General features: G+C 36.6%; 3 protein-coding genes across 3 annotated transcripts in view; all 3 read right to left on the bottom strand.

Moving 5' to 3' along the window:
* Nucleotides 1–2,590: 2,590 nt before the first annotated feature.
* Nucleotides 2,591–10,211, bottom strand: LOC136409132 (uncharacterized). The gene is made up of 3 exons (XM_066390458.1): nucleotides 10,140–10,211; nucleotides 5,678–8,736; nucleotides 2,591–5,614 (listed from the first exon to the last, which is right to left on the bottom strand). Exons 1-3 carry the CDS (start codon nucleotides 10,140–10,142, stop codon nucleotides 3,373–3,375), a joined length of 5,304 nt encoding a protein of 1,767 aa, XP_066246555.1. The 5' UTR covers nucleotides 10,143–10,211; the 3' UTR covers nucleotides 2,591–3,372.
* Nucleotides 10,212–11,290: 1,079 nt separating this feature from the next.
* Nucleotides 11,291–13,617, bottom strand: LOC136409291 (uncharacterized). Its single transcript, XM_066390702.1, has 6 exons — nucleotides 13,557–13,617; nucleotides 12,578–12,748; nucleotides 12,248–12,529; nucleotides 11,943–12,195; nucleotides 11,685–11,833; nucleotides 11,291–11,625 (listed from the first exon to the last, which is right to left on the bottom strand). The coding sequence occupies exons 1-6, from the start codon at nucleotides 13,615–13,617 to the stop codon at nucleotides 11,291–11,293; spliced, it is 1,251 nt and encodes a 416-aa protein (XP_066246799.1).
* Nucleotides 13,618–15,068: 1,451 nt separating this feature from the next.
* LOC136409157 (uncharacterized) overlaps nucleotides 15,069–25,430 on the bottom strand; it is a 30,462-nt gene continuing 20,100 nt past the window's right edge. Inside the window, exons 2-5 of the mRNA XM_066390488.1 lie at nucleotides 17,919–18,024; nucleotides 16,454–16,686; nucleotides 16,244–16,396; nucleotides 15,069–16,189 (exon numbers count right to left, since the gene is read on the bottom strand). Coding sequence (XP_066246585.1) covers nucleotides 15,747–16,189; nucleotides 16,244–16,396; nucleotides 16,454–16,686; nucleotides 17,919–18,024 — 935 coding nt within the window. The 3' untranslated portion in view covers nucleotides 15,069–15,746. The remainder of the gene's footprint in view (nucleotides 16,190–16,243; nucleotides 16,397–16,453; nucleotides 16,687–17,918; nucleotides 18,025–25,430) is intronic.

The following is a 25,430-nucleotide window of genomic DNA, read 5'->3' as shown; positions in this document are numbered from 1 at the left end:
GATGAATCTATATTTTGTCTAAAATATCCAGAAGAACGTGAAAGGGTATGCAGAAGACTAGACGAATGATTTGCACCCTGCAACTTTTCATCAAGAATAAATTGTGGTGGAGGTTTCGTCATTGTTTGGGGTGGCATCTATCTAAACGCCTCTACGGACCTAGCGGTGATCGTTCGTGGTTCTCTAACTGCTGTCTGGTATATTACAGATATCCTTGAGCCTTTTGTGATGCCTGTCACCCCATTTGTGGACCCTCAGTTTTTATTAATGCACGACTCCATGTTGCCGAAGTTGATCAAGATTATCTGCACGAAATTGAAATTGAAACTATGAACTGGCCTGCAAAAAGTCCTGACATGAATCCAATAGAACATATGTTGGCCATGCTTGAAAGACGGGTAATAGTATGCAACCACAAACATTAGAGGAATTGTGATATTGTTTGCTTGAAACGTGGAAAACCATTCTTCAAGAAGAAATTAGAAGTTCAAGAACAGAAATTCGTCGGAGAATGGAAGCTGTCATTAATGCTAGGGGAGGAAACGGCAGCTACTAACTTTTAAATTATCATCCGTTTTTCGCTTTTTGTACGATTCTTTAGTCTTAAATAAAAAAGTCCATGTTCAGTGTGCATTTTCAATTTTTTACGAACAATAATGTCATAAATGTCGCTTTATAATATTTCGAAGCAAAAATGGTGGGAAATATTGGAGTGATTCTTTAATTTTATCCGGGAATGTATGTTTGGCGTGTTTCATCTCAAATACCCTCAAATGTAATTGATCTTGTCCTTTATAATGAAGGGAGTTTACACACTTATAGCTGATGGCAATAGACAGGAACTTCCTAAACTTCAATTGATTTTTACCCCAAACTAAACTTAACCAGAACTGATTTTACGACATTCCTTCGTTTTACAAGAAAGGTGTGATCAATGTCCGGTATTGAAGATATTGGCAAAAGTCAAGTTTAAATGAAAATTCTAGAACGCAGCCCTGACACCCTCCCTTTTTAAATCCGAATATTTGCGAGCCTTAAAGATATAAATTCATCTCCAAATCCACATAAACGGCATTAAGCAAATTGACGCAATACCTTAAGATAAGAATGACATTTCGCTGTCTCGAAGAGGGTAAGGGTGCGAGCACTTTCTTAAAGGAATTGATGAATATGCCGCGAGATATGTGGTGAAAGTTAAAAAAAAAGAATTAGAAATGTTGTTGTGGTCTTAAACCTAAAGGCGAATGGAAGAATACTAACTAACCTGAACTAACCTGAACAAAACTGAGGAAAATAACCAAAGGAAGATGTATCTGTGCAATTTCGTATAATGGTAATATGGCAATTAGAGGGGACAGGATGTTGATGCATCCGAGGAAAATCGAATTTGCAATTGCCAAACGATGCCCATTCAGTTACCGAAATCCGATTATTCCAACATGACTGACCACGAGTTGGAAATTAGTTGATTTTTTGTCATTGTTTACGACCTAGCGTGGGTTTACAAATCCTCCAGAGCCGAAGCCGAAATATTAACGTTTTTAGTACATTTGCAACTGAAATGAAGATGTCCAGTGGCGTATAAATACGGATTGTACTTCCGGTTATTCATCTCTTTAAGAGATTCTTCTGATTTTCGATTTTCAAACTAAATTTATTCTCCGAAATTTTTATATTTTTAATAAACTTTTAGTCGAAACTTTAGTCCGAAAGCAGGATTTTCTTAACTTCTACGAAATTTGATACAAAGTTAAAATTATTCAGGATTCTCTTTTTAAAGGCGATCTTACTTGTCGATTTTCAAAATGAATTTGTTCTTCAAATTTTTTATGTTTTGAGCAAACCTTTAGATTAAACTTTTAGCCCAGTGGCGTACCCAGAGGCTTTTTAAAAATGTTCTTCTATTAATTAAATTTATTATTATACAGGGCGATTCACAACTTATCTATAAAATTTTAGGGGTAGGTGTGTCATAAAAAACTAAGTCGATTTTGTAAGAAATTTTTTGGAAAATCCTTATAATTTCCGCGGAAAAAATTGTTAAAGTTTAACCATTGTATAACTGGACGAATGTAATATTTACGTTTTCTGCAGAATCCCTTTTAGGCTCATCAACCTTACGTATAATTTATAGTTGGGTCTCCCACGTGTCAATGGTTGGGAGCTGAAGACATGGGTGATCCGACTTAAGGGTAACAATTTATGATGCCAGAATTGCTTACACATGTAAGCTCACTTCTTTTATTTTGGGTGAAACAAAAGTACCCTTAAGTCGGATCACCCATGTCTTCAGCTCCCAACCATTGACACGTGGGAGACCCAACTATAAATTATACGTAAGATTGATAAACCTAAAAGAGATTTTGCAGAAAAACGGGAACATTACAGTCGTCCAGTTATACAATGGTTAAACTTTAACAATTATTTCCGAAATTTTTTTAAGGGTTTTCCAAAAAATTTTCTTACAAAATTGACTTACTTTTTCATAACACACCTACCCCTAAAATTTTATAGATAAATTGTGAATCACCCTGTATATGTCGGAGGGACACAAGAATTGTTCGACTTTTCCATCTTTCTTTTAGGTGTTTATATTTAAATAATTAAACTAGCACAAGACACTAAAACACTAAACTATATCTAAGGTACTGACGTATTCACGGGCTCCAATCCTCCATCTCGACTGATACCTTTCCCTTTTTCACTGCACCCCGGGCCCCGTGACCACGTCCTGCAATCCCGGAGTTATCCCCGATTGTGGTACCTTCATCCCAATACATAAACAAATAATCCTAAAGACTAGACATTAACATAAACATTATCATTCACCGAGATATATGTACATGCCGGATATCCAGGCGAACTTTGGATATAGGAGATTAACATGAGAAATTGGTTTTTAATTTTTTTGCCCCTGTATGGGTTATCCAATTGAAAAATTTTTATATGAAGATCATAGTAAGCAAGACCGGCTATCTTTCAGTATATTTTAGTATATTCGGTTTATTATATAATAAAATATATGAATTATTGTTCACATTATAATATTACAAGTGTTGTAATTTCCTCACACAATTCCCCATTGATGTAATCCACATGCCCTATAGTTTCAGCCCTTCCAGGTGTCCCTACGTTTTGACCTATTTTTTTTTATATGGCCGTAATTTAGTTTTTTCTGGTTTCGTTTTTTTTAATGCCCGTACTGGAGTTTTGAAATCTTCATTTCCTTTGATGCAGTGTCGAAGTCATCTGCAACTTCCTAAGTTTTTCTATTACAAGACTTTGTTTCGCGGAAATTTCGTCCTTTCTGGTTTGGCTCGTGGGCAAATACGCTTTCCAAATAGCTATGGTTGTATTGTATTGTTATCACCATCAATGGTTTTCAAGAGGCAAATGTAAAATCCATTCTCCATTTCCCACATCGATCCACATTGAACTATTTCCAATAGAATTCAATATATCTATAAGTGGATGTTCCGAGTTTGTCGTTAATTCTTGTGTATACTCATAGAAATAGTCAAATTCAGACCAACGGAGCTCAACCCGATGGGAGATCGTTTCGGTTCCAGTGAACAATTTCCAAAGTTTGTCAATTAACCATTCATAGGTAGGCCCGAATATTTTTATAGCGCCAACACTGTACTCGAAACTTTTAAAAGCTGTTTTGCGATCATTATCGAGTTTAAGAAAAACTTTTAGGAAATCATTAAGATCCAAGTGATTTCGGGCAAAATCAATGAGATATTCTGTAACTTCCCCATAGGAGTGGTGGAAAAAAATTGTTCCTCCCGTAGAGTCTGAGGTCATAAGAATGTCTTGAAGACCGAAGTAATTGAGAAGAAATTGGAGAGAGTCTGCAATAGGTTGGCATTGACATAGGTTTACCACATAAAAGAGAAAGTTTTTTCCGTCCTCGTCTGTGGTGAAGAGGAACTTTTTAAACGCGTCAAGATCATTGATAAATAGATCTCTGCAATATATTAAAACGATCTTCAGCATGTCCCAGTCGTGAAAATTTTTGCCGGAGTGGTGTAAAATGTTCATTTTCTTCTTGTCTTGGAGATTTATGAACTTTTTAACTGCAGAAACGCCAAACTTTTTTCTGACAAAGTCTAGAAAAGTTATAATTCCTTCACTGCTTTCGCTCGTAGCTGCAGCTATATGCAGTGAAGTGCAGCCGTCGATGTCTCTATGACTCAAAATGGTCTCAATAGCGGTGTCATCAAACATCTTTTGAATTGTTTCCAGAAGCATTTGAGAAGCCTTCTTACTCCTGATTACTTTATATAAAATTGTTGCAGATTCAAAGTTTTCGATTTGCAACAAATCATGCAACTCCCCGGGATTCAACCAGCTAAGGCACCATTCCAGTAAAACATTATAGGTCTCAATTTCCAAGTAATTTAAGCAATGCAGAGGCGTCTCGTCGATGGAATTCTTGTTTACGACCATGGCCCACCAAACTCCAGTAGGGCAGTGCTGCTTTATTTTTTCAAGAAATACTTCCATGGCCTTGCGTTCAAGGTTCATCAATATGTGTCTCAGGATATCTCCTCCGCTCTGCAGTAACAGTAGCTGCATTTGAAACAATAAATTTTCAAATAAGTACTTTAAGCAGCGCTCCAAAGCCTCGTGATATTTCATGACTTCCAGGAATGTTTTCTCATTGTTGTTAGGTAATAATACTGTTTCAAAGTCTAAATCATCCATTAAGGGATTGTTATTGTTTTGTACCCATATGAGAAACTGCTCTACATAATCAAACCTCCCTCTAGTTGCTGCAATATACAGGATGCTGTAGTCGTCTATAACCATGCAATCCCTCTTGAGCATCTTAATGAACTGATTCTCATCGATCTCATAAATTATATTCAACAATTCTCTTATGTCTGGTCCATTGTAGAAACTAAATGCTATTGTAATAGGGTTGAAAAATTTTATAGAGGGAACTCTGATAGAATGGTTCTCCATGATCACATGGAATAATATGTCAAACATCTTGGTGCTGAACATCAGCAACTGCAAGAGTATGTAGAGCTTCCTGTTGTGCTTATCTTTGAAATGGAATTCTTTTGGGGAATTAAACCTTATATCGGAGATAACATTCTCCACGAATACGGAATTATGTTCCCATAAGAGTAGCAAATAATGTTTCAGCAAGTTTCCAAGGCTTTCGTAGATTAAATAAAATCCGAAATTATAGATGTGTTTTGGCCTTACAATTTGATCTTTGCAGTTCTTCAGCACTATTCCAGCAGCTTTCTCCTTACTATTTAAGCAGCTACGCGTGAGCTTAAAGCTCATGTCGCTCAGAATGCGTTGACAAATCACTGCTTGAATCTTTTGATTGCCACAATATGTCTCTAAATATGTAGCTACGAATTCCTCGGCAAAACTTCGATGGACAAAGCGGACATTGTCGCCATGAATAGATATGAAACCCACTCTAGCAATTTTTGTTTCGTCGAACTCTATGGGATTATCCACGAACTCTGGAAAGAGCACTTGAAAAGCAAAAGCCCCATGGATGTAGCTGAGGTGTTCAATGTTCGCCTGGCGCATGTCTTTATCGGCTTGATTTTGAACGCACGTTGAGGTTTTTTCATCGTGGAACCTGCAATGGGGACAGAGAAAATTAAAGAATTTTGTGTTTCCAAAGATTCCTATGGATACAAACCTGCTGAACTGAATGGTCTTAAATTTTGCATACAGAGAGCACAAATCCATTTTGGCGAAATCTACATCTTTATCATATAACACTATATTCAACAGCATGGTCAAATGCAGAGGATTGTCGGTAAACTCCACTGGCAAAACCTCGAAAAGAATGGTCTTGTAGGTTCTTTCAGGAGAATAGAAAGGGGCAATATCTTTTCCCGAAATATGCAGAGCTTCAAGACAGTTAGACAGTCTCTCAGATATCATTTTTGAGTTCATTGTCTTTGTTTGGTATTCGCTAAAGAACTGAAACTTATCAGCTTCGCTGAATTTGTTCAAATACTGAGCAGCCACTCCTAAAGCATCTTCTAGAACTGTTGTCTCTTGTAGATTAGTGGTGACCCAAATTTGTTTTACCCTAGTGCCTCGTAAAGCTTTCAGCAATTTCAGAGTAGAATCTCTATGCGTCGGGCAAACTTCATCAAAGCCATCAAAGATAAGAACCACTTCTGGGAACTTGCATACATTGCTTGAATTTAAGGATAGTTCCAGGAATTTCCTACTGAATTCATCACCTCGTAGGAGCATGTAGGAGATGAATGTTGCAGCTTCACTTGAAGCGAATTCGTTGAAGTTAACATCAGCAAGGATGGTTTTAGGGCTCCTGGAATGTTTGGAGGAAACATAGTCTTGAAGATTAATCCTCCAAACCCATAGAGTTGGATCTAAAGTATGCAGCTTCTTGTGAATGTTTGAAACAAGTAAAGATTTGCCCAGGCCTGGGTCTGCAGCCACTATTATTATTTTATCCCAACATTGCAACAGAGAATCTTCAGGGATGTTCAGACTTTTATCACTTCGAGATAAATGTTTTCGCCATAGATCAGCACTTCCGGAGAATTGTTTCATAACCAGCTCTCCATTGATGAAGTCCAGCCAAGATGTCGAAGAACTTATCATCTCGGCGTCTACCAAATTTACACCCTTTTTTAGGTCTTTGCCAATATTAACATCATCAGCCATTTTACTCAATTCCTCAAGAGTAATATTAGAAACCACTATAGATTCAGTTGAGACCAGGTATTTATCTGTTAGAGCTGATTTTGCTGCTACTTGAGGGCTGAGACAGCGATTTATATAGATGTTTTCTGGTTCTAAGTATTTGTGGTTATGGCCGATTTGAATTTGGTCACCTTTGAGTAGTTTCAGAAGAGTTTCATTATCGATTAGCAAGAATGCAGAGTTTTCATCGACAAGCTTTTTCAAGGATAATTTAGTGCCTTGAAAATAAACCTCCTTACTGAGTATTGCAGTCTGAGACTTTGAGCTGAGATTATGAAAGCTGCTTCTATCCACAATAGTTTCGTCAACTATCAGATTTTCTTCAAGCTCATTTCCTGGCTTTGCAATCAGGATGAGCTTTTTCAAAGTTTTTTTTTTCATAGTCTTTAAGAGGTTCTTGGACATACTCTTCGCAACCTCTGGTTCTAGCTGATGATTTAGCTCGCAAGTAATAACCAAGAGTCTATGAGAATCTTCGGCTTTAAAAGACTTAAACACCAAATTCCTAACGTTTTCTAGGCCTATTAACTTTGAAGATACAAAGATGCAGCTGTCCTTAGTTTGTAGCATTGCTTTAAGGTTCTGATCCACTTTAATAGCACTCAGCAAGGGATTTTCTGAAATGACTTGTAAAATTTGCTTATCACCGCTGAGGAAACTCCTTACATCCAGATCACTGCTAAACTGGATGTTAAAGCTGCGAAGCTGCTGCGGGTAAGTGATAGATAGTCCTGCAGTCATGAGGGTTTGTATTTTTTTCTTGATCTCATTCAAGAATTTCTTCCCATTCTCTATTAATAAAAATTCGCTGTGTTTGTTTTTATAGCGTAGGAACCACTTAAGAACGTATTCTTTTAAGGTGTTAGTGGCCAAATCAGAGTCCACTAACTCAAAATACTCTCCTATCTGCTGTGATAATATTCGGTTGATCTTGCGCCTATCAGGGTAGCGGACTATCAGCCGGAACTTGTTCATAAATTCCTTTAAGAGATTTTCGTCAACGTTAGAACCTTCCAGAGATTTGTATACCATCGTAATCCGCTTCTTGGCAGCACCAGCTAATTTGAATTTCTGCATTTCATATCCATGGAAATAGAGAATTTTATCGTCCTTAAAGCGACTGTCTTCTACAAAGAATTTAGTTTCATCACTTGCTTCGATGAAAGTGTTGGTGCACAGCGCAAACTCTTCGAAAGTGTCATTTTTAAATAATTCCTTTTTGGTGACTGCAAGAAATGACTTAAAGTATTTGTGCAAACAGAACTTCAAATGCTGCTTCTTGGAGACGCTGAACAGCTCGCTACTTTTGATTTTATCTGTTTCCACACTGAGCAAATGCTTTGCCTGCAAGAACCTCCAGTAGTACCCCTTGTCTGCCGGTGATTTCTTGTACTTAAGCACCACATCATCGAATTTTTCAGCATCGTCGAACTCAGTAGCCAATGTAGCCTCGTAGTAGGTTTTAACAGCTCGTTGCAAGAAGAGCACCAACAGCAATATCTGGTAGATAGATCCGTGCTGATTCAGCTTCAAACCTGAAGCTTCATACGATTCATTATTAGCATAAATTGCTTCATCCCAGTCCATTTCTTCATCATGTTTGACTATATTAGGTTTACTGTCTTTGTTAAAAGGTGCTCCATTTTGATATAAGAGCCGATACACTGGATCGTTTGTATCCGCCTTCTTGAATCTCTTTTCGAACATATACAACGGAGTCTGTCCTTTGTTGTTTTTGCTCTGCAAGTTAGCACCATTTTGCACCAAGAAATCAATGATTCCAGTGTTTTTATCTTGGTCGTCGAGCTTGCGCTTCTTCACAGCGATATGCAGCAAAGAATTGTTTTTATCGCCTGCATCCTTGATGTTTACTATATCTATAAGTGGACGATGGCTTGTGGAGACCAGTTTCTGCAGAGACGTCAAGCTGTTTTTTTCTACGGCGGTAAATATCTGTCGATTGAATGTGACTTCTTCAGAGTCGGAATCTGATGTGTCTGAGGTGTCTGATGATGCCTGAAATAGATTAACTGGGATTAGTGCTTGCGCATTTACTAGTAGAGGTGATGTAAAACGCGATTTGGTTTTTCACGGCCTCAGAATATCATGAATGCTTTACGTGGAAGTGAATTTCTGAATATGGCGCACTGAGCTGAAAATGATTTTAGTTTGTATCATAAAGTGCAGCTGCACTGGATGTCCGCTAGTCTTGGCAGCTTCTCCCTAGTTCTTTGTCTTGCTAAAATTTCTCTCTAGTGCTTGCTGAGACATCCTCTGTTGGTTCGTCATCCTTTCTTTTCAATTTTCAAAAAGATTTATGAAAGATTTTTTTAGGTATTTGTAATACCTTTTTATCCATTGCTTTATCAAGCACAGTCTCCAAGTTATTCCCCTCATTTTAGCTTTTAGGACGCACTTATCCTGTTTTTTTTTCAGATCTGTTCATTCTTGTTTTTCATTTTCTCAACTAGATTCAAGCTGATTTCGAGATACACTTTGAAAATATTTCTGAAACACTCTTCCCCTAACAACTTTTCCTCTTTAAGCATCAAGTCACTTTAATGATTGATTATTGGATTATCTTTGCAATAATCTTCTTCATTTGGTTCCCAGATTATCGTCCTTAATTCTTTTCCATCTCGTGCTTCCCAAGTTATTTTCTGTAATATTTTCCTCAAGTTCTATTCCTGAGTTTTATCTCTCTTCTTACTCTTCATGGTTTAGTGACGATGACGTTTTCGGTTATTTTTAGAGGTCACTTCTCCAGTCCTACCTCAAGTTCTTTAAGTATCTCAAATTTGGCGTATTCGAAGATTTTATAGCGCTGCGTGGAGCCCTGTTGAATGCGCCATCGTGTTCTAATTTATTAGGAGGCATTACTTGGAGAAGGTTCTGACGAATATTTTCCTCTAGAAATACAGTAGCGTCTATTCCTTTTTTAATTTGTACAGTTCACCTCATAACTGGCAAATCTTCGCACATTTTCACCTACTTAAGGACTTTCATAATTCCGTATAGCACCAATATTTTTACCTATTTGAACAGGCAATGACTAATATTTATTTTTGAAAAATCTTTGTCGTAACTCTCCTTTTTCAGTGAGTACAGTTGAAAAAAAGCATATTCATCTTCACATATGTTGACTTCCGAAGACTGATGGTACGATATGGTACTACTATGGTCGGAGTAGGAATCTACCGGCAAAAATTTCTTTACAGCAACTCAGTGGCGTTGCTGTCCTGTAGATGTCTGCATATTTTTCTAAAAACATTTTAATTTGAGTGCTGTAGGCATTTTACTTTGCGCCACACTAGATTCGGGAATTTCACGATTTGAAGCTACGAGATTGGTTGTTGACACACGATCTTTTCCTAACGTAACAAATGCATAAATTAATAGATACAAATAAATATACCAACCATTAAGACGTGTTCAATTTCAACTAGATAAACACTCACACATATGGTATCTGAATGCTTGTAATATGGATGTACGGTTCAACAAATTTCAGTATATTTTAAGCTATATTTAGATAAGAGTCATCAGCAGTTCAAGGTTATATGATATGCACGATATAATCGAGAGAATATTATAATGGTGAGATAGCATATCAATGGAGATTGGAGGAAAGTGAGGAGTAACATATCAAAACGCATTTTAAGCCAGAAGCGCAAATTTTGGGAAATCGCAAAAAACTATAACCTATTACCTCTTTATTCTTTGAATGTAAAATTTTGAAAATCGATCATTTTCTGGGTCTACATTAATGTCATGTTCGATAAAATAAGGCAATGAAAGATTCAAAAATATTTTGCAAAATTTTAGGAACAAAATGCGTTTTGATGCGGAAAATGCATAACATGCATTTTCATTTGAATGTCACTGTAGATAATGTACTTTGTAGTTTTTTTCATACATACTTCATTTGCGTTCCCTGCCACTACACAATGATGGTCTTCCATCGCTTCTTGTTTTTTTTACATATAAACTAATACAGTTGAATTAACTGTTTACCCTTTATTTTAAGTTAGATCAAAATATGGGAATCCCCTATTAATTCTCGGGGAATTCCCATGACAACGTTCATAACACTGCGACCTCTATACCGAAAATTGCATAATAATGCTTTTTGAGGTGGGCATGTCAGGACACATAATTCGGTTTGATGCGGAGGAAAATCTTTTCCATATAATTTAAGTGGGTTAAAATGAGTTCATAAGTATACTTATAAAGTTATAAAATCCGCATCAAACTCAATGTCGCCTCGGGTGGCGGAAAATGCGTTTTGATAAGTTGCTCTTCAAATTATAAGGAAAACATTTTTCATCTTTAGATTAGTTGAAGTTTCGCATTTTTCTTGAATAGCTTTAGTCAGATTTGGAATGTTATTAAGCCAAATTTCACATTTTTTCCGAAAATTGCTAGTGAAATTTGCAATTTTTGCAAAAAACCAATAAACATGGCTTATGCCTACGTTTTTCAATATTTTGTACAGAAGACTCATAAGATAGCGATTTAAGCCTGAAATTATAGGTTTTTAGGATAAAGAACAAATTATATAAAACAAAAATCAATATTCTATTAATTTACTCTTGAAATAATCCGAAGACGACTCATTATCAGTAAAAGGATTTACTAGCATTGCAGATACTACTAATTCAGGAGAGCCCATGACTTCCTTCTTGAAATCGCTGACACTGCAGCAGAAAACGTATCCAGAAGAAGCATATTTCCAAGTCTTTTTCAAAAATCCATATTCCAAACACACATCCCGGCAAAACACTTGTGGTGTTGCATCTTTAGTGTGAGGGTCATTAAGCGCAATAAAAACTATAGCTCTCCTTGTTTTGGGTTCATACGCAATTTTCCAGAAGTACTTTGGAACTGGAAGAATGCCATTCCTGCCTAAAATAAGAAAATTTTTGAGGTGTAAGGTAGATTTGCGTGATAAATTATTTTATTACCTAAAAATATTGGTTGAGGGTTGTCATCAGAGTCGTTATAGGTCAGAATCCCATGGGTGCCAGTAATGACTTCCAGATATCCATAATAAGTAGCCATATTTCTCACGGTGAATTCTATGCTCTTCCAGTTGGCGGTGTTGATATTTTGCCTAAAAATTACGATATTAAAATTATTTAATAATAGATTTCTCTTTCGGTATAAACGAAGTATTCTATCGACTGCGCCATTTCGTTTTAAATCACAGAAATTTTACTCACCATTGAGGGGCCACATTAATATAGTAATAAGTGGAATATTGCTCAGTTGCCAGCAGAAAATCTGCATCTGGAGACAGGTGACCCTTTGCCAGGAAATATTTACTGTTTATATAGCGATTGGCCAATACTGAGGACCCCAAAATGCTATTAAAGATGGATTTCTGATAAGCCTGTTTGTACGCCACTGAAGAGGTAATATTAGCCATCTCTCCTGCAGTACTGAAGAACGGTCTATATGATGTCTTTGACGCATCTACAACACGGTCAGCTTAACAACCTTTAAGACATCCAAAGTACCAAATTACGCTTAATTTCTCTGCCATGTATTACATGCCGTGTATATAAAGTGTTTCCATTTTTTAGTATGTAGCATATAGATATTAAAGTGAGCCAATCAGTCCTTGAAGGCGGGTACCCGATTTGAAACACCATCCCCCCTTGTGCATGCGTACCACACTTAGTCTTAGTACCCCGCACTTCCCCTCGTACGATATTTTTGCAGGTGATTTCCTCAAATTTGTAAACATTCCTAAATAATTTCACGACGTCCCCTTCGATGCAAGTCACAGTACTTATGTTTGCATTTGCTGGAATTGCGTTGTTAGCGCCATTTTAGATTTTATTATAGTACCCACTTTGTCGAACATAATTCCTGTTCCCTGCGCATAGTAAACTGATATTTTGTCCTGCTGCCAAACGAATGGTACCCTGGTATGGTACTGCCAATTGGTAGTCGGATGAGGAGTTGAATATAGGTACCGGCTGGTGCTTCTCAGTTGCTTTGTTTGTAACATTGAAGGTACAGTCTGCATGGAAAAAAGCGTTTTGAAATGATAATTTGTAATATTAAATTTAGCATTCCTATGTATTAGGTGGGAATTAAAGCTTTGACTTGAGTAACTTGAATTCATTTGAATGAAAAGTCAGGGGCGTACATTCACAAAACAAGTTTTCTTTTGAAATAAACGTCGAACAGAAGATATCAAAACTTGTACGCCAATGGATATAGGAAACTTTGCCCCTATTTTAAACAAAAAAAAGTCATAACTGATAAAGCGCCCGTATGTGTGTCCAACTAGTATTATAGACTTGAATTTCTGACTTTGGATGAAAAATATCGACTTGTTTACAAAAGTTTGCGTCCTAGTCCAGTACACTTTTTATACTTTCCTGATGTCTGTTTAATTTACTACAAGAAAAAAGGTTTCGATCTTCACCATTGATTAACGATAACATCTCAGCTTAGATAGGTGCCCATCAAAAGCATTCATTATATTTCTATGAGATTAAAGCGAGTCTAAATGTCTTATATGACATTACTTTTAACGTGCGTGCATTAAAAGCTGCGTTTTCCCGTAAAAACGTTGAAATTGGAAAAATTAATCGTCATGTTCCAGTCCTTTTAAGATTGTCTTAAATTCTTCCATGTGGAAACGAAAAACCCAGTCCTCAAAGTCTTGATTCTTTATGCAGAATTTCAATGATAAAAAAGGGTCAATTTAACTCATTAGAACTGATATTCAGCGACTGATTATCTATTAGTACTAATCAAGCAAACCTTGTTGAAATCGCATGTACCACTTAAAAGACAGTAAATGAACCACTTAAGCTTACCTGCTCCCTCTGTAAGTGGTGCTAGACACTGAAAAAACTCGAAAAAGAGGAGAACAATCATTTTATTCGAAACAAACAAATCCATGATATTTATTATTAAATTATAGAGATTTGCGACCTCAATTCGTCTCTGGCTGGGAGGAACTGAAGTGAGATAAGTTAATGTGTTGGTCACTTATCAATGCCTTACGGACAATGAGCTCTTTATCGAGAATAACAACGGCTTGAAATAGTACTACTTGTGCTCAAATTTGCACATGATTCACGTATTTTACATCACCGAATTACTGCATCGACAATTTACTGCATATGGTGCTCGTGTTTTAAAGAGAGATGGCAACAAAATGGTCTAATAATAGTTGCTTACTACTGAAGAGCGCGGTAGTGATGCGATTTTTAAAAAGAGGAAAGTTCAAGGCTGTTTCTGAGATATTTTCATGGAAAAAGACAAATAATAATGACAGTTTATTTGACAAAACCCTGATATAAACCCCCCGGATGAATAATGCGCTCGATTAAGTGACGAGGGCTTTATTCAACCCAATTTACTCGGCCGGCTCTGAAGGACCGTAAAACCATAAAACGCGATTTATCCCTTTATTGCAGGAACAGGCTCAAATAACAGGGGGTTTCCTGTTGAAAATTCCTGTCTGAAATCTTGATGAAACTTTGTTTTACATACTTTTATGCTTGGAAAACAGGACGAGTACGGCGGAAGTTGTATAATTTTATTAGTGTTCAGTTGTTTCTGTTAGAGAGGTGGCGAAATGGGACTTAACAAAGTTTTTCAGGCTTGACATGCATCTTTAACTAGAAACTGTGTCTGAATACATGTAAATTCCTTGCATCAGCATTTTGATTTGCTAAAATCCTAGCCGAATTAATCAGAATAACAGACGTGAATATACCGTCAAAATCGACCTAAAATGAATCGAAATTCTCAAAAAAACAATTCAATATTTGCAAACAAGTTACATAGGACCCTGCAACGGCGTTTCAGACGTTAAAGACGGGAGTACGAAATTTTAAAAAATTAGTGAAGAATTTAATGAATTTAGCGAAGAAAGATGCATATTGAAATGCAGGTGGTGGCACCACCTTTTGAACAATAGCCGCACTGACTGTTTTTCGTTTTTTTGCAAGTTCAATTAAACAGAGCGGCGGCATCTGCCGTGTGTTTTGCAAGTTGGTTTCTAGCAGGTTCGCTAATACAACTGTAGGTGACGCACCTATTGCTGAGTGTTAAAGGTGTAGCTGTTGTTGCTACTGCTACCCTCTTTCGGGCACTAGCGTAACTAGAAGAAAATTAATACATTTTAAACAATCGAATTTGAATTATAGCGTTTTGCATGTTGGAAGTTTTGAATTGCAATCATTTCAAATGTTGGTAGAAAAGAAACCTACATCAATGGTTTTTCAAAACCGAGTTTCCCCTCCACTTTAGTAGTATATATAGTATTAAATGGTATTAAACAGTATTAAATAGTATTAAATAATATATTAATAACTGTATTAAATAGAAAAATAAATTTATTTTATCAATAATACATCTATCATATTACAGATTCAACAAGTACTAGCCACTACGTCGATAGCATACTTACATACTATTACCAACTACATACAAAGCTATACTATTTACCTGCAATTCACGTATACAAGGAGTGTCCAAAACTGTGCATTTATGCACTTGTAATATGCAAAGGAATATTGCAGAAATAGAACTAGATCATGGTCTAAGGAGAGTATAAGGTCTTTGTCACCTACAAGCATTGACACAGATACCTAGTTCAATATCAATGCCGATAACTATTTTACATTCTTCAATGGTTTTAGATGCAGAAGAAGTGGAGAAGAAAAGCATTCTTAAGTAGTTTAAAATGTAATATGTAAGTACTAAGTAATCAGTCATATTATTGCAGCTTGTAATGCTGAATATTGCTTGGTTACTTCTGAAAACGTAGACACTATGAAGTAAGAAAAATCCCCTAAGTTTTTATGAGATTGATGAGTGGAATTGTTCCTGGAGGAATTTTTTTAGGGGGGATTGTAGAAGAGTTACATTTGTAACTCTTCCAAAGGAACTTTTGCTAAAAAGTTTCATCATTTCTCTATACTTATTTTTTCCTATCACATCACCAACACTCTCAAGAAAGTTCTTGGTCTAATTCACTGGGAGAGGCCTCAAAATCAACTCAGAGCTAATAGAGGCTCACTCATGTCTCTGGCCTTCTGGACCAGTCTGGCCTCATGCTTCTTCTCTGGAAGAAGCTCGGCCAACTTCCTCTTGGATTTCGACTGTTTCTTCTCGGGAGGGATTTCTATGAGATCCCCTTGATTGTAAGAGGGAAGCATCATGGTTCTTGTGAGGTAAACTACCTCCTCGTGGTCTCCCTTCTTGTTGTCACCTTGGTCTAGCAATGCCAAACTTTCCAATATGTTTTTGGGTCTCTTTACATCTATTTGCACAGCTTTAGCCTGGTTTTCAGGACTTCCTTTAGGTTCATTTGTCTGGATTCTAGTCCCATTCTTGTTGGTATATACTACGACGTATTGAGAGTATTGACGTTCTACAGGAGCGTTGCTGTTGATGTCTGCGAAATCTCTGAAGTTTTCGAACTGCTGTTGCTTGACTGAAATAATCATATTAATCATCAAAGTATTTTCAGAAAATCACGAAGAAATACCTGGTTTGGGGTTAGATCTGAAGGAATAAGAGGGACGTCCGTGGCCGTTGTGGAAATAAGAAGAAAAATCATCATAGCCCCCTCCCTCAGTTTCATATCCGTCTTTCTCGGGGTAGAATGTTCCTCCTCGGATTATACCAAAATTTCCATCTCCTGCATTAAAAATCAATACAATTTCATCATGTTCTCAAGCTTCAAAAGGGTTCCTACCTAAGAGAGCAGCTGCCTCATCTTTGGGGTTTTGTTGAGTTTGTGCTTGCACTTGCACTTGCTTCTTGTAGGGGTAAGTTTTTGCTTGATTAAAGGAAAGGTCTTGCTGGAATGGCTCGTTTCGCTGGCTATAAGCTCCTTCTTGTTGCTGGTAAGTGTTGTAAAATGCAGGTCTTGAGTGTCCTGAAGGAGGATGATCGTAGGGCTCATATGCCCTACCAAATGAGGGGAACCTGGAGAGATGAAGAAGCAAAATTATTCTGAAGAATGCGAAAGGTAATATAAACAGGCAGAGAAAAAAAAATACAGAAAAAGGAGGTGAAAGCAAGGGTATTGAGAGATTAGATAAGGGAAGGAGCGATGTAGAGACGAACAGAAATAGGGATGGAGACAAGTTGGTAAAGGAAATGTAGGAAGTGAGAAAAGAACTGAAGATCGGGAAAAGGAGGTGAAGGCAGAAGGCAAATTCATGGGAGAAGAAAGGGTGATGTCCGATGACAATCATAAAAGAAATTATAATATTCTGGATAATCATATGTATAAGGGAATTATTGAAATTGGAGAGGGTAGAATTCGAATATTGACTCAGATCCTACCAAAATATTGGCTGCAATGTTCAGTAGAAGAGTATAGACAAGAACAAATTAAGAGAAGAGAGGGTGGAAAGCGGAGATAGAACCAGAAAGTAGCATAAATGGGGGAAGTGTTAAGGATGGCGGGTTGGGTATAGAAGAGAGAATACATTTGACACAATGATAACGAAAGAAAATAAGAGGGCGAGAAAAAGGAATGTTCAGAAAGTATGTAGAAAGTAAGAGCAAGAATGAAATTGTGCTAATTCAGTGATAGGAAGAGTAAATCTAAAATGATGAGGAAAACTTAAAAAAGTGGGTGCCATAAATTAGTGCAGAGGGACGGATACTATGCAGTGTTATGAATCTCACCTCAAAAGGGGAGTAGGCCTAAGAGGAAGAAAACAAATTAATAGAGGAATGGAAAAGTAAAAAATTCTAGAGAGCCAAGCTAGAAAAATGAGAAGTAATTACAGTGAGTATGACAAAATTGCGATGGAAGAAGAAATATACTGGAAAAAAAGAAATAAATGAGGTAAAGATAGAGACAGAAAGGGAGAGATGGGGTGGGAAATAAAAATAGAGAAGAAGAATAAAATGTACAGGTATTTAACGTTAAAAAAAAGATGGTAAATTTACATTTAAAATACCTTCAACTTGGTTTACAGATTGAGCTGTCTAGCTCCTTTAATTTTGAAGGTAATAATCTTGACTTGCTGCTCACTCCGGATTTAAAAAAAAACAATTGCAAAGTTCATTTTAAGATACCTCCAACCTGTTTGGAGAAGCGTTCACACCGCAAAAGAGAGTTTTCTTGATATACTAAGCACAATATTAACCTTCACGTTTAACAAAAACTAAAATTAAACTCTCTAAACTATAATTTAACACACCATTCTCCGGCCTGGTAATTACTCGAAGCCGGCTGATGGTCGTCTTCAATATGCTCCATGTACATGTCGGAGTCATCTTCAACAATCGTTTTCGCATTTGCTGGTTCTGAAAGCAGAAAAACGATTTTAAATTACACTTAATTGCGCGTCCTTCATAGTGCAATAATAAAAGTTCAAATTGGGAATTTAATTATATTACTTTTGTTCAAATAGTGATAAATTTAAGCTCTCTGGGGCCTTTTTTTGCAGTTTTATTGATCAACGAGAAAGCGGACCGATAATAGGTGTTTCATAAGTAAAAAAAAATAAGGAAATTATAGTCAATTCTTGCTCCCACACTGCAAAAACTATATGATTTATATCTTATTTACAGCCAATAGCATTGTCTTCCTTTTCGATTAAGCCTTCCCATATTTGGACAGTACGTATTATTATGCTATTAGAAATAAAATACCCAATTTGTAACTAAAAAAATTCAATAAGCTTTCTTCTACATCTGTTGGTAAAGGTCCTGCATGCCCGTTATGGTGAAGGCCATATGTCACTTTAAGATTACCCTAAATCTCGGCAACATAAGGGGGGGGGGGATGTTAAACTCACCCACCAATATAAATTTCTAAACCTATAATTCTTAAAATAACTGAGACTTAACATATATGTATATACATTTCGGCAGCATATGTGAGTCCTTTTGGAGACACCCCGGTATAAACTTACAAGAACATTCTCAAAAATTTGAGAACGACTGATGTATTTGAAACAATTCGACGTCGTTCTGGAAATATCTCGCTGATATCGCAAATCTAGCCGACGAATCTACAGGGTGATTCGCCATGAACACAGAACCTGTGCAGTAAGCTTATACCGGGACGTCTCTAAAAGTAAGCATATGCACTGCCCCTACAGTGTGTCAATTTGACAAAACAAACCATCGTTGATATTGCGGTGATTATAGAAAATATGTAAATATGCAAAAATACGTCGATTTTATTTTCAAGAGAGACATTCTTCAAGTCAGTTTGCTACAAAATGGCAAACACCCTTTAACGGGAGTGGAAACAATAAAAATATCATAATGAAAAATCGACTTGTTTTAAGATCTTCTATATGCACATGTTCTGTGTTCATTGCATAGGGATTCATCCTGTATATCCACCCGATAGACCTGCGACATCAGCGAGACATTTCCAGAACGATATCGAATCGAACAATTTAGAGCCGCATTGTATACAGGGTGTTAGTGAAATATCTTGTTCTGTGAGTGTATATCTTCGTTATTTTAAGGCTTATAGGGCTTCGTAGTGGGGAGAATAGGAGAGTTTGGGCCACCCCCAGTGAGGTGTGTACGCAAGCGTTTTGAGTAGTTAATTTTTTAAAGTAATTCGTGCGTTATTTATTGTTATTTTTATTATCAAATAGAATTTATTGAGTCTCGCAGTTTGATAAGTAGTCCCACATATCGGCAAACCCACCAGAAGTATGGCACTATACATGCGAGTAATTGAAGTGTAATTCTCATGCCAAGGAGTATTTTAAGTAGGTACCGATTCATTGTGTTGCAATATTGTAATCCTCTATTGTTCTACGTGTAACTAAACCATATTAATGTAATAACAAGTTATTTAAATCATCTCAAGCAATATGATCTTGTTTAAACCGATGTTGGGTCATCGGAGGTTTCATAAGAGCTGCAATGTAGTTAATTTCGTTTATTTTAATTAATTGCTGATGATTGCTCACGATCGCTTACAAGGGAGAAGCAGAGTCAGTGTAAGGTATTTTTTGTTTCATCATATACTGGGTGTTTGAAGAAATAGGTATAATATAGGAAATGAAGCCAGAAGTCTGTTTATGAACGAGTATAATGAATAGGACCCCGATATTTTCCAGGTACTTTTTTACAATTTCTTAGTTCAGAAAAGTAGCAGTTCTTACTTGGTACAAGTGGTTCCGATGATTGCAATTTAATTTCTAAACGAGAATTTTTCAAACGATGACTTATATGAAGCAAAGCTTCCAGTTCTAGAACGTCGCAGCGATTTTGATTCTGATACCTCTCTGTTAGCCACCGGATCCTCATGAAAATATGACACTTTACGGAAAAAAGTACCACCTTTCTGCTAACATAGACTTTATGGGGTAATTTAACTTAGATCAACAAAAAAAATTATTTCGAATTTTGAGCAGTGTATCTATCTTCTGATAATGATTTTTTACACTCATTTAGCACCTACTTCTTTCCCCTTAAGACCACTAAAACACATGCATGTATTCATACAAAAATCTAGTTCAGGTGCCACGGTTTGTGATTCTTTGTTTTCGTCTTACCGTTCACGTTGATTGTCATGCGTTTCGCCAACGAAACTAAAAGAGTGATTTATGCACGGATTGATTGAACATGAACCATTATTTAGGTTGGAATGTGAATTCCTTATAGTTCTGACCGTGTTTTGATGGTCAACCAGCACAACAGAATTATATTTGGTTAGTACATTTCGGTGAGGCCGAGAGAAGTTCTATGAAGGCGGTTTCTCGAACTGAGTGATAGCTACATCCAAACTGGCATTAGATTTCGCCTTCCTGGGAAAAAGTAGCTGGAAATGAGTACCATGTCGAGGGGCTTATCTTCATCAATAAGAAAGTTATGAATTTTCACAAAATTTAGTCAAAAGCAACTTTAATGTGAATGCATGTGCTCCACGATCCTCCGCCTTCATGTGAAATAATCCTTTTCTCATAACAACGGAATCTTCGTTATATAACGGTTATGTAACTTTTTGTTATACCGATCGATTAACCGTTTTGCCTAATAGGACTAACAACGCACTACTCAAACATTACTGGAAATTTGTACATCCGACATGATTGTTTCAATACCCTTAATAACAAGTCTTGCCGTTTTTTTGCACATCTTGTATAACCATAGCGAATCTTCACGAATTGGAACATAAGGTTTGAACATTAAAATAGGCAGAATTGTTACAAGAGCTGCCTCGTTTGCCCAATGCCCAACACTAATTGGATTAGTGCGGACTTGTCTGAAAAAAGGCGATTGCCTAAATGTTTTATTGGTTTTACAGCCTCCTGCAATAACAATCCAGTAACGCGTTTGTGGTTACCCAGATGGTACACTGATGGAGCATTTAACTGTACCGAACCGAAGGTGTAATAAAATGATTCTGTGGTAAACATTGCGAAAATTGCATTGAATGCGAGGGAACGTAAAGGAAGGCATCTTAAGATATGGTCTGTTATGTGACACAGAGTTCTGAGCTTTAAATTTACCTGTAGAAAATATGAAAACACATATTCGTTATTTCTGAGCAGTTCGGTGGTAGGGAGAACTATTTGCAACTGTTCCTGAGACTACCAATACGCCACAACCAATAGTAGTTTGAGAAATTTATAGAATAATTTAGACGATACTCATTTCCGAATATATCAGAAGTAATTAAAAATAATTCGCGACGCCCCTGTAAATTATCTCTGAGACTGAGAACCTACCAGAACTGGAGAATTGCGTACGTTATTCGTTATTTATACAAAGTTGTAACTGAGAAGCAAGCTGCTTATGTTCAGTACCTACTCCATTATTCTTCCCAAAAATCAGTGGCGTAGGCGGGTTCTTTAGGAAGTTACAAATTTTCTGAATTTCCTTTCTACCAAGGTCTGTGCGGTTTATCAGATTATCAAATATGGATCTTCTACTCAACTGGTTTTGAATGAATCTAATTACAAGTTTTTCTGCTTATACTCAGTAGGTCGTTAATTACTCTCCATGAAATTCGTTGGTGTAGGTCTGCCGTGTAGGTAGTTACCAATTTTTGAAACATCCTTTCTAATAACGTCTATCCTCGAACAAAATAAAAGAAAAAGTATAGATTTTAGAGAGGTAGTAATTTCTGCTTATATCTCAATTGCCTATTATTAATTCTGAAGCTGACACTAGCTACAAATTAAATGAAAATCTTATTTATGAGTAACAACATGAGGAAGACGAAATTATTTAGCGCAGAGTTATTATTTCTGAGCACCGGGGGTTATTTTTTCTTATTTCTGAGCATGTAGCCAACGTGCAAATCAATGAATGCTGTTTATTTCTGAGCGGCTATTCTTTAAGGCTCTTTCTCAAAACCTTATTTCTGAGCATCGACCTCCAAATGTGACTTAATTTTTTTTGCCTAGCTCGAGGCCGCATTGTGTCTTCAACCATCACTTCTTCCACTTATTCATACATCAAACAAAAGAACAATAATTGTGACTATATTTCCGTCCTTGACATCTGCGACATTAACGCAATTACACCCAAACACTTGTTATCTGATTACTATTGAGCAACTCAGGTTAGCAAATAATCGCTCTTGTTGCAGCACCTGAGGATGTCGCAAAGTACCAAAAAACTTCAGCCGTTTTTATCCCCAAGAATCCGCCTTATTGAGCATTGGCGGATGTGTTCCGTTTCGTGGTTGATTTCATGCTCTATTTGGGCATTTATCTTGTTTGTGCTGGACTGGATTGGGTAATGGTACCGCAATGAAGTTAGTAGGTTATGTTTTCGGTCTGGTGGGAAATTGTGTTGGTAGCGAGGCAAAAATTCCGTTTGGTAGAGGAAAAGCCTGAAAATTTTCTTCAACTGAACCTCCTTAGATTTGCATTATTATGCAACGACAAAAAGCAATAATTGATATGTTATGCAGGCACAGCCAATTACCGGTGTTGAGATGAAGTAAATAAATATTTGATATATTATGTGAAGATATGTGTAAACATATATCTTCTCACAATGCGTAATAATTCATTTCATCGAAGACACACATACGTAATTTTAGCTTATAAATTACTCTAAGAAAGTGCCCATATAACTTCCTTTTCTGGGCTTGCCAAGTTTCTAGTCTCGAACTGAAATAAAAGTCACTGAACCATGCAGATCTTTTTCAGCACAGTTTGTGATTTAATTGGTAAAATGCAGATAATGTTATCGTGACTGTAAGTTAAGCCAAGTGACCTTCCAACGCTACAGCCGCAAGCGTTGCATGACCGCCAAAAGAGTCAATGTTTAAGCTTTATTTAATTGCCAATAATGGTTTGTGTTTCCACATCAATTTGCACTTGAACAGCAGAAAGGTGTTCAATTTGGAGATGTGTGGCTTGTTAGCTGTCATAAATAATTATCGAGAACTTTGAGAACAAGCTGTCCAAAGACGTAAACATGATGTAGTGAAGACTGATCTAGATTCCATGCACAGAGAAGAGCTAATCTCAGAAATCGTTCATTAGATAGCTGAGAGGCCAAGATAACGATTTATAAGATAGAGGAAATACTTCTAAGTCAATGACCTCAGAAATAATTATTTTTGCTTCATCGAAACAAACTTCAATTAGATGAGCAAAAAAAGAACTTCACATTCATAAACTTGAAGTTGGTCCGAATTAAAAAGAGAAGAATTCCTCTTCTAGGCCTCAGATAAGAAAAATGAGGAGGAGAGTTCAGAAACATCGTGGCTCAGAAATAATAAAAAATAGTCTTGCACACAATCAGTAGGCACTCAGAAATAAATTCGCATCTCATAGCATTGGCTGTTTCTGTAAAGTCAGTATGAACAGGAGGATTATTATCACCAATAGCTTTTTAGGTAGCTTACTCGGGTTCAGACACCCATCGGGCTCGGAAAATTCATTATCTTTGCTCGATGATAACAAAGTTCAACCTGTACGAAGATCGGCCTCAGGAGTAATTTTGAGAAACTTCATTCGAAATTTTAAAGAGTAGTTAATAAAAAAAATTGCCGCTCAGAAATTATTTTTCACATTTGTCTTAAAATTTGCTACGAAGTGGTCCCTCTTAGAAGCTAACCATCAGAATATCGGAAAGTGTATAAGATGCCAATTCCGCAGTTTGTGGAATTTTGGAAACTTAAGGAGGCAAATTACTGAGAGAAAATTTGCAAAACATGAAAGTATCCACAGACGGATGAATGTGAACGTGTTAAGTTAAGCTCCCTCCCATAAATAACGTAAACCACCGAATATTTGCCGCATTGCTTTTCGTAATCTCGGTATGAATTGGAAATTTTTTCGTCCGAATAGGGAGTGTATGTCACTGACAGGCACTTACATGTCTGACGACCTTTTACAATATGGTTTTAAATTCAAACAATACTAATACCAAAGCCGCACAAGAGCGAGAATAAAAGCAGAGGCGTACCAGAGATCCTTCGTCAGAGACTTAGAACCACGTAGAATATCGATATGAAACATCGCTGTTTGAGTCATATGAAAAGAAGAAAGGCTTTTCTCAGATTTTATATCTATTCTAGTAACACTTTCTGGTATAAGGAGATCGACTGTAAAATCTGTTTTCAAGGTCAGCAACTCCTAACCCCCTTACACACTTAAATCAACGTGGATGATACACTTACGCAAAGCGCACTTAAACGAGCAACTAGCGCGTAAAAAAATTGGCTACCGAGACTATTAAGTGAATAAAATATTGCGCATTTTCTATTACGGTTGCTTGATTTGAATATTTTGCGTAAGTGCTAACTGCTAACTGCTAACAACCAACTATAACCCTATTGTCTGCGTTTATTACACATTCATTTATTCCTATCCTTGTTTCTCGCATTGAGGATTCCTACACATGAAGGCTGAATCTTTTGTTAATAATGAAGAGCAGGATGGTGGTTTCCAATTCTGTAAAAATTCCTTTATGCGTAAGCTCTTTGAAGCAAAAGAATTGACTTTGGACCATGCGGTGTTTAGTAGCGTTCTATTGGAAGAAGTGATAACGAAATAGACTGCTAGTGACTAAAAACTCTTACGATTTTCATAAAATTTGCACAACTAGTACTGGCTGTGATATAGGTAGTACCACTTCGGTTTGTGTAATAGAATTTTTCGTATTGTGTAAATTAAAAAAAAAAACATATTTATACAAGAATTCATCAAATTTGACCTTAGTACCTCCCTGTTGCTTATCACATCATTATGAAAATTTAACAGTTTGTAGGGAAAAGTACCATCTAGCAATTGATATAGGTGGTACTGAGGTTTCCACTTCAGTTGCTGTACTATAATTTTCCATACAGTGCCACTTTTCAAAGTAGAGTTGATGATCACAAAAAATTGCAACGAATACGACCCTGATACTTTCTAGTAATTTATCATATCGTCATGAAACTCTCAGTTTGCAAATCAGGCGTGATATTTATAGAACTTTGCAATTAATCTGCCTCTGGCTCTTCTCAAAAACTTATCATATCATCCTAAAAGTATGATAGTTTGTAGAGAAAAATAGCAACTTTCAGACGATTTAGGTGGTTGATTCTAGGTAGGTTAATTTCTACACTACAATTTTTTGGAATAGTTGATCGAATAACGAATTTCAAATCAGCCAAATTCCTAAAAATTCATTGCATTATTAACGCATATTATTGGCCAGCACATTTTTATTTCCACCAATAGTAAGGCCTGAAAATGTCGGTCTCAGTGGCGTACACTATTTAACAGGAT

This window comes from Euwallacea similis, chromosome 5 (genome assembly GCF_039881205.1).
Source record: "Euwallacea similis isolate ESF13 chromosome 5, ESF131.1, whole genome shotgun sequence".
Classification (NCBI taxonomy): Eukaryota; Metazoa; Arthropoda; class Insecta; order Coleoptera; family Curculionidae; genus Euwallacea; species Euwallacea similis.
Note: the sequence above shows the minus strand (reverse complement) of the source record. Positions and strands in the feature narration are given on the sequence as shown.

Coding starts and splice junctions, on each gene's coding strand:
- LOC136409291 (XM_066390702.1), bottom strand. CDS start 13,617: ATGATTGTTCTCCTCTTTTTCGAGTTTTTTCAGTGTCTAGCACCACTT. Junction 12,749..13,556: donor ACCACTTACAGAGGGAGCAG/GTAAGCTTAAGT, acceptor TTTTCCATGCAG/ACTGTACCTTCAATGTTACA. Junction 12,530..12,577: donor CAGGAATTATGTTCGACAAA/GTGGGTACTATA, acceptor ACGCAATTCCAG/CAAATGCAAACATAAGTACT.
- LOC136409132 (XM_066390458.1), bottom strand. Junction 5,615..5,677: donor AAGACCATTCAGTTCAGCAG/GTTTGTATCCAT, acceptor TCCCCATTGCAG/GTTCCACGATGAAAAAACCT.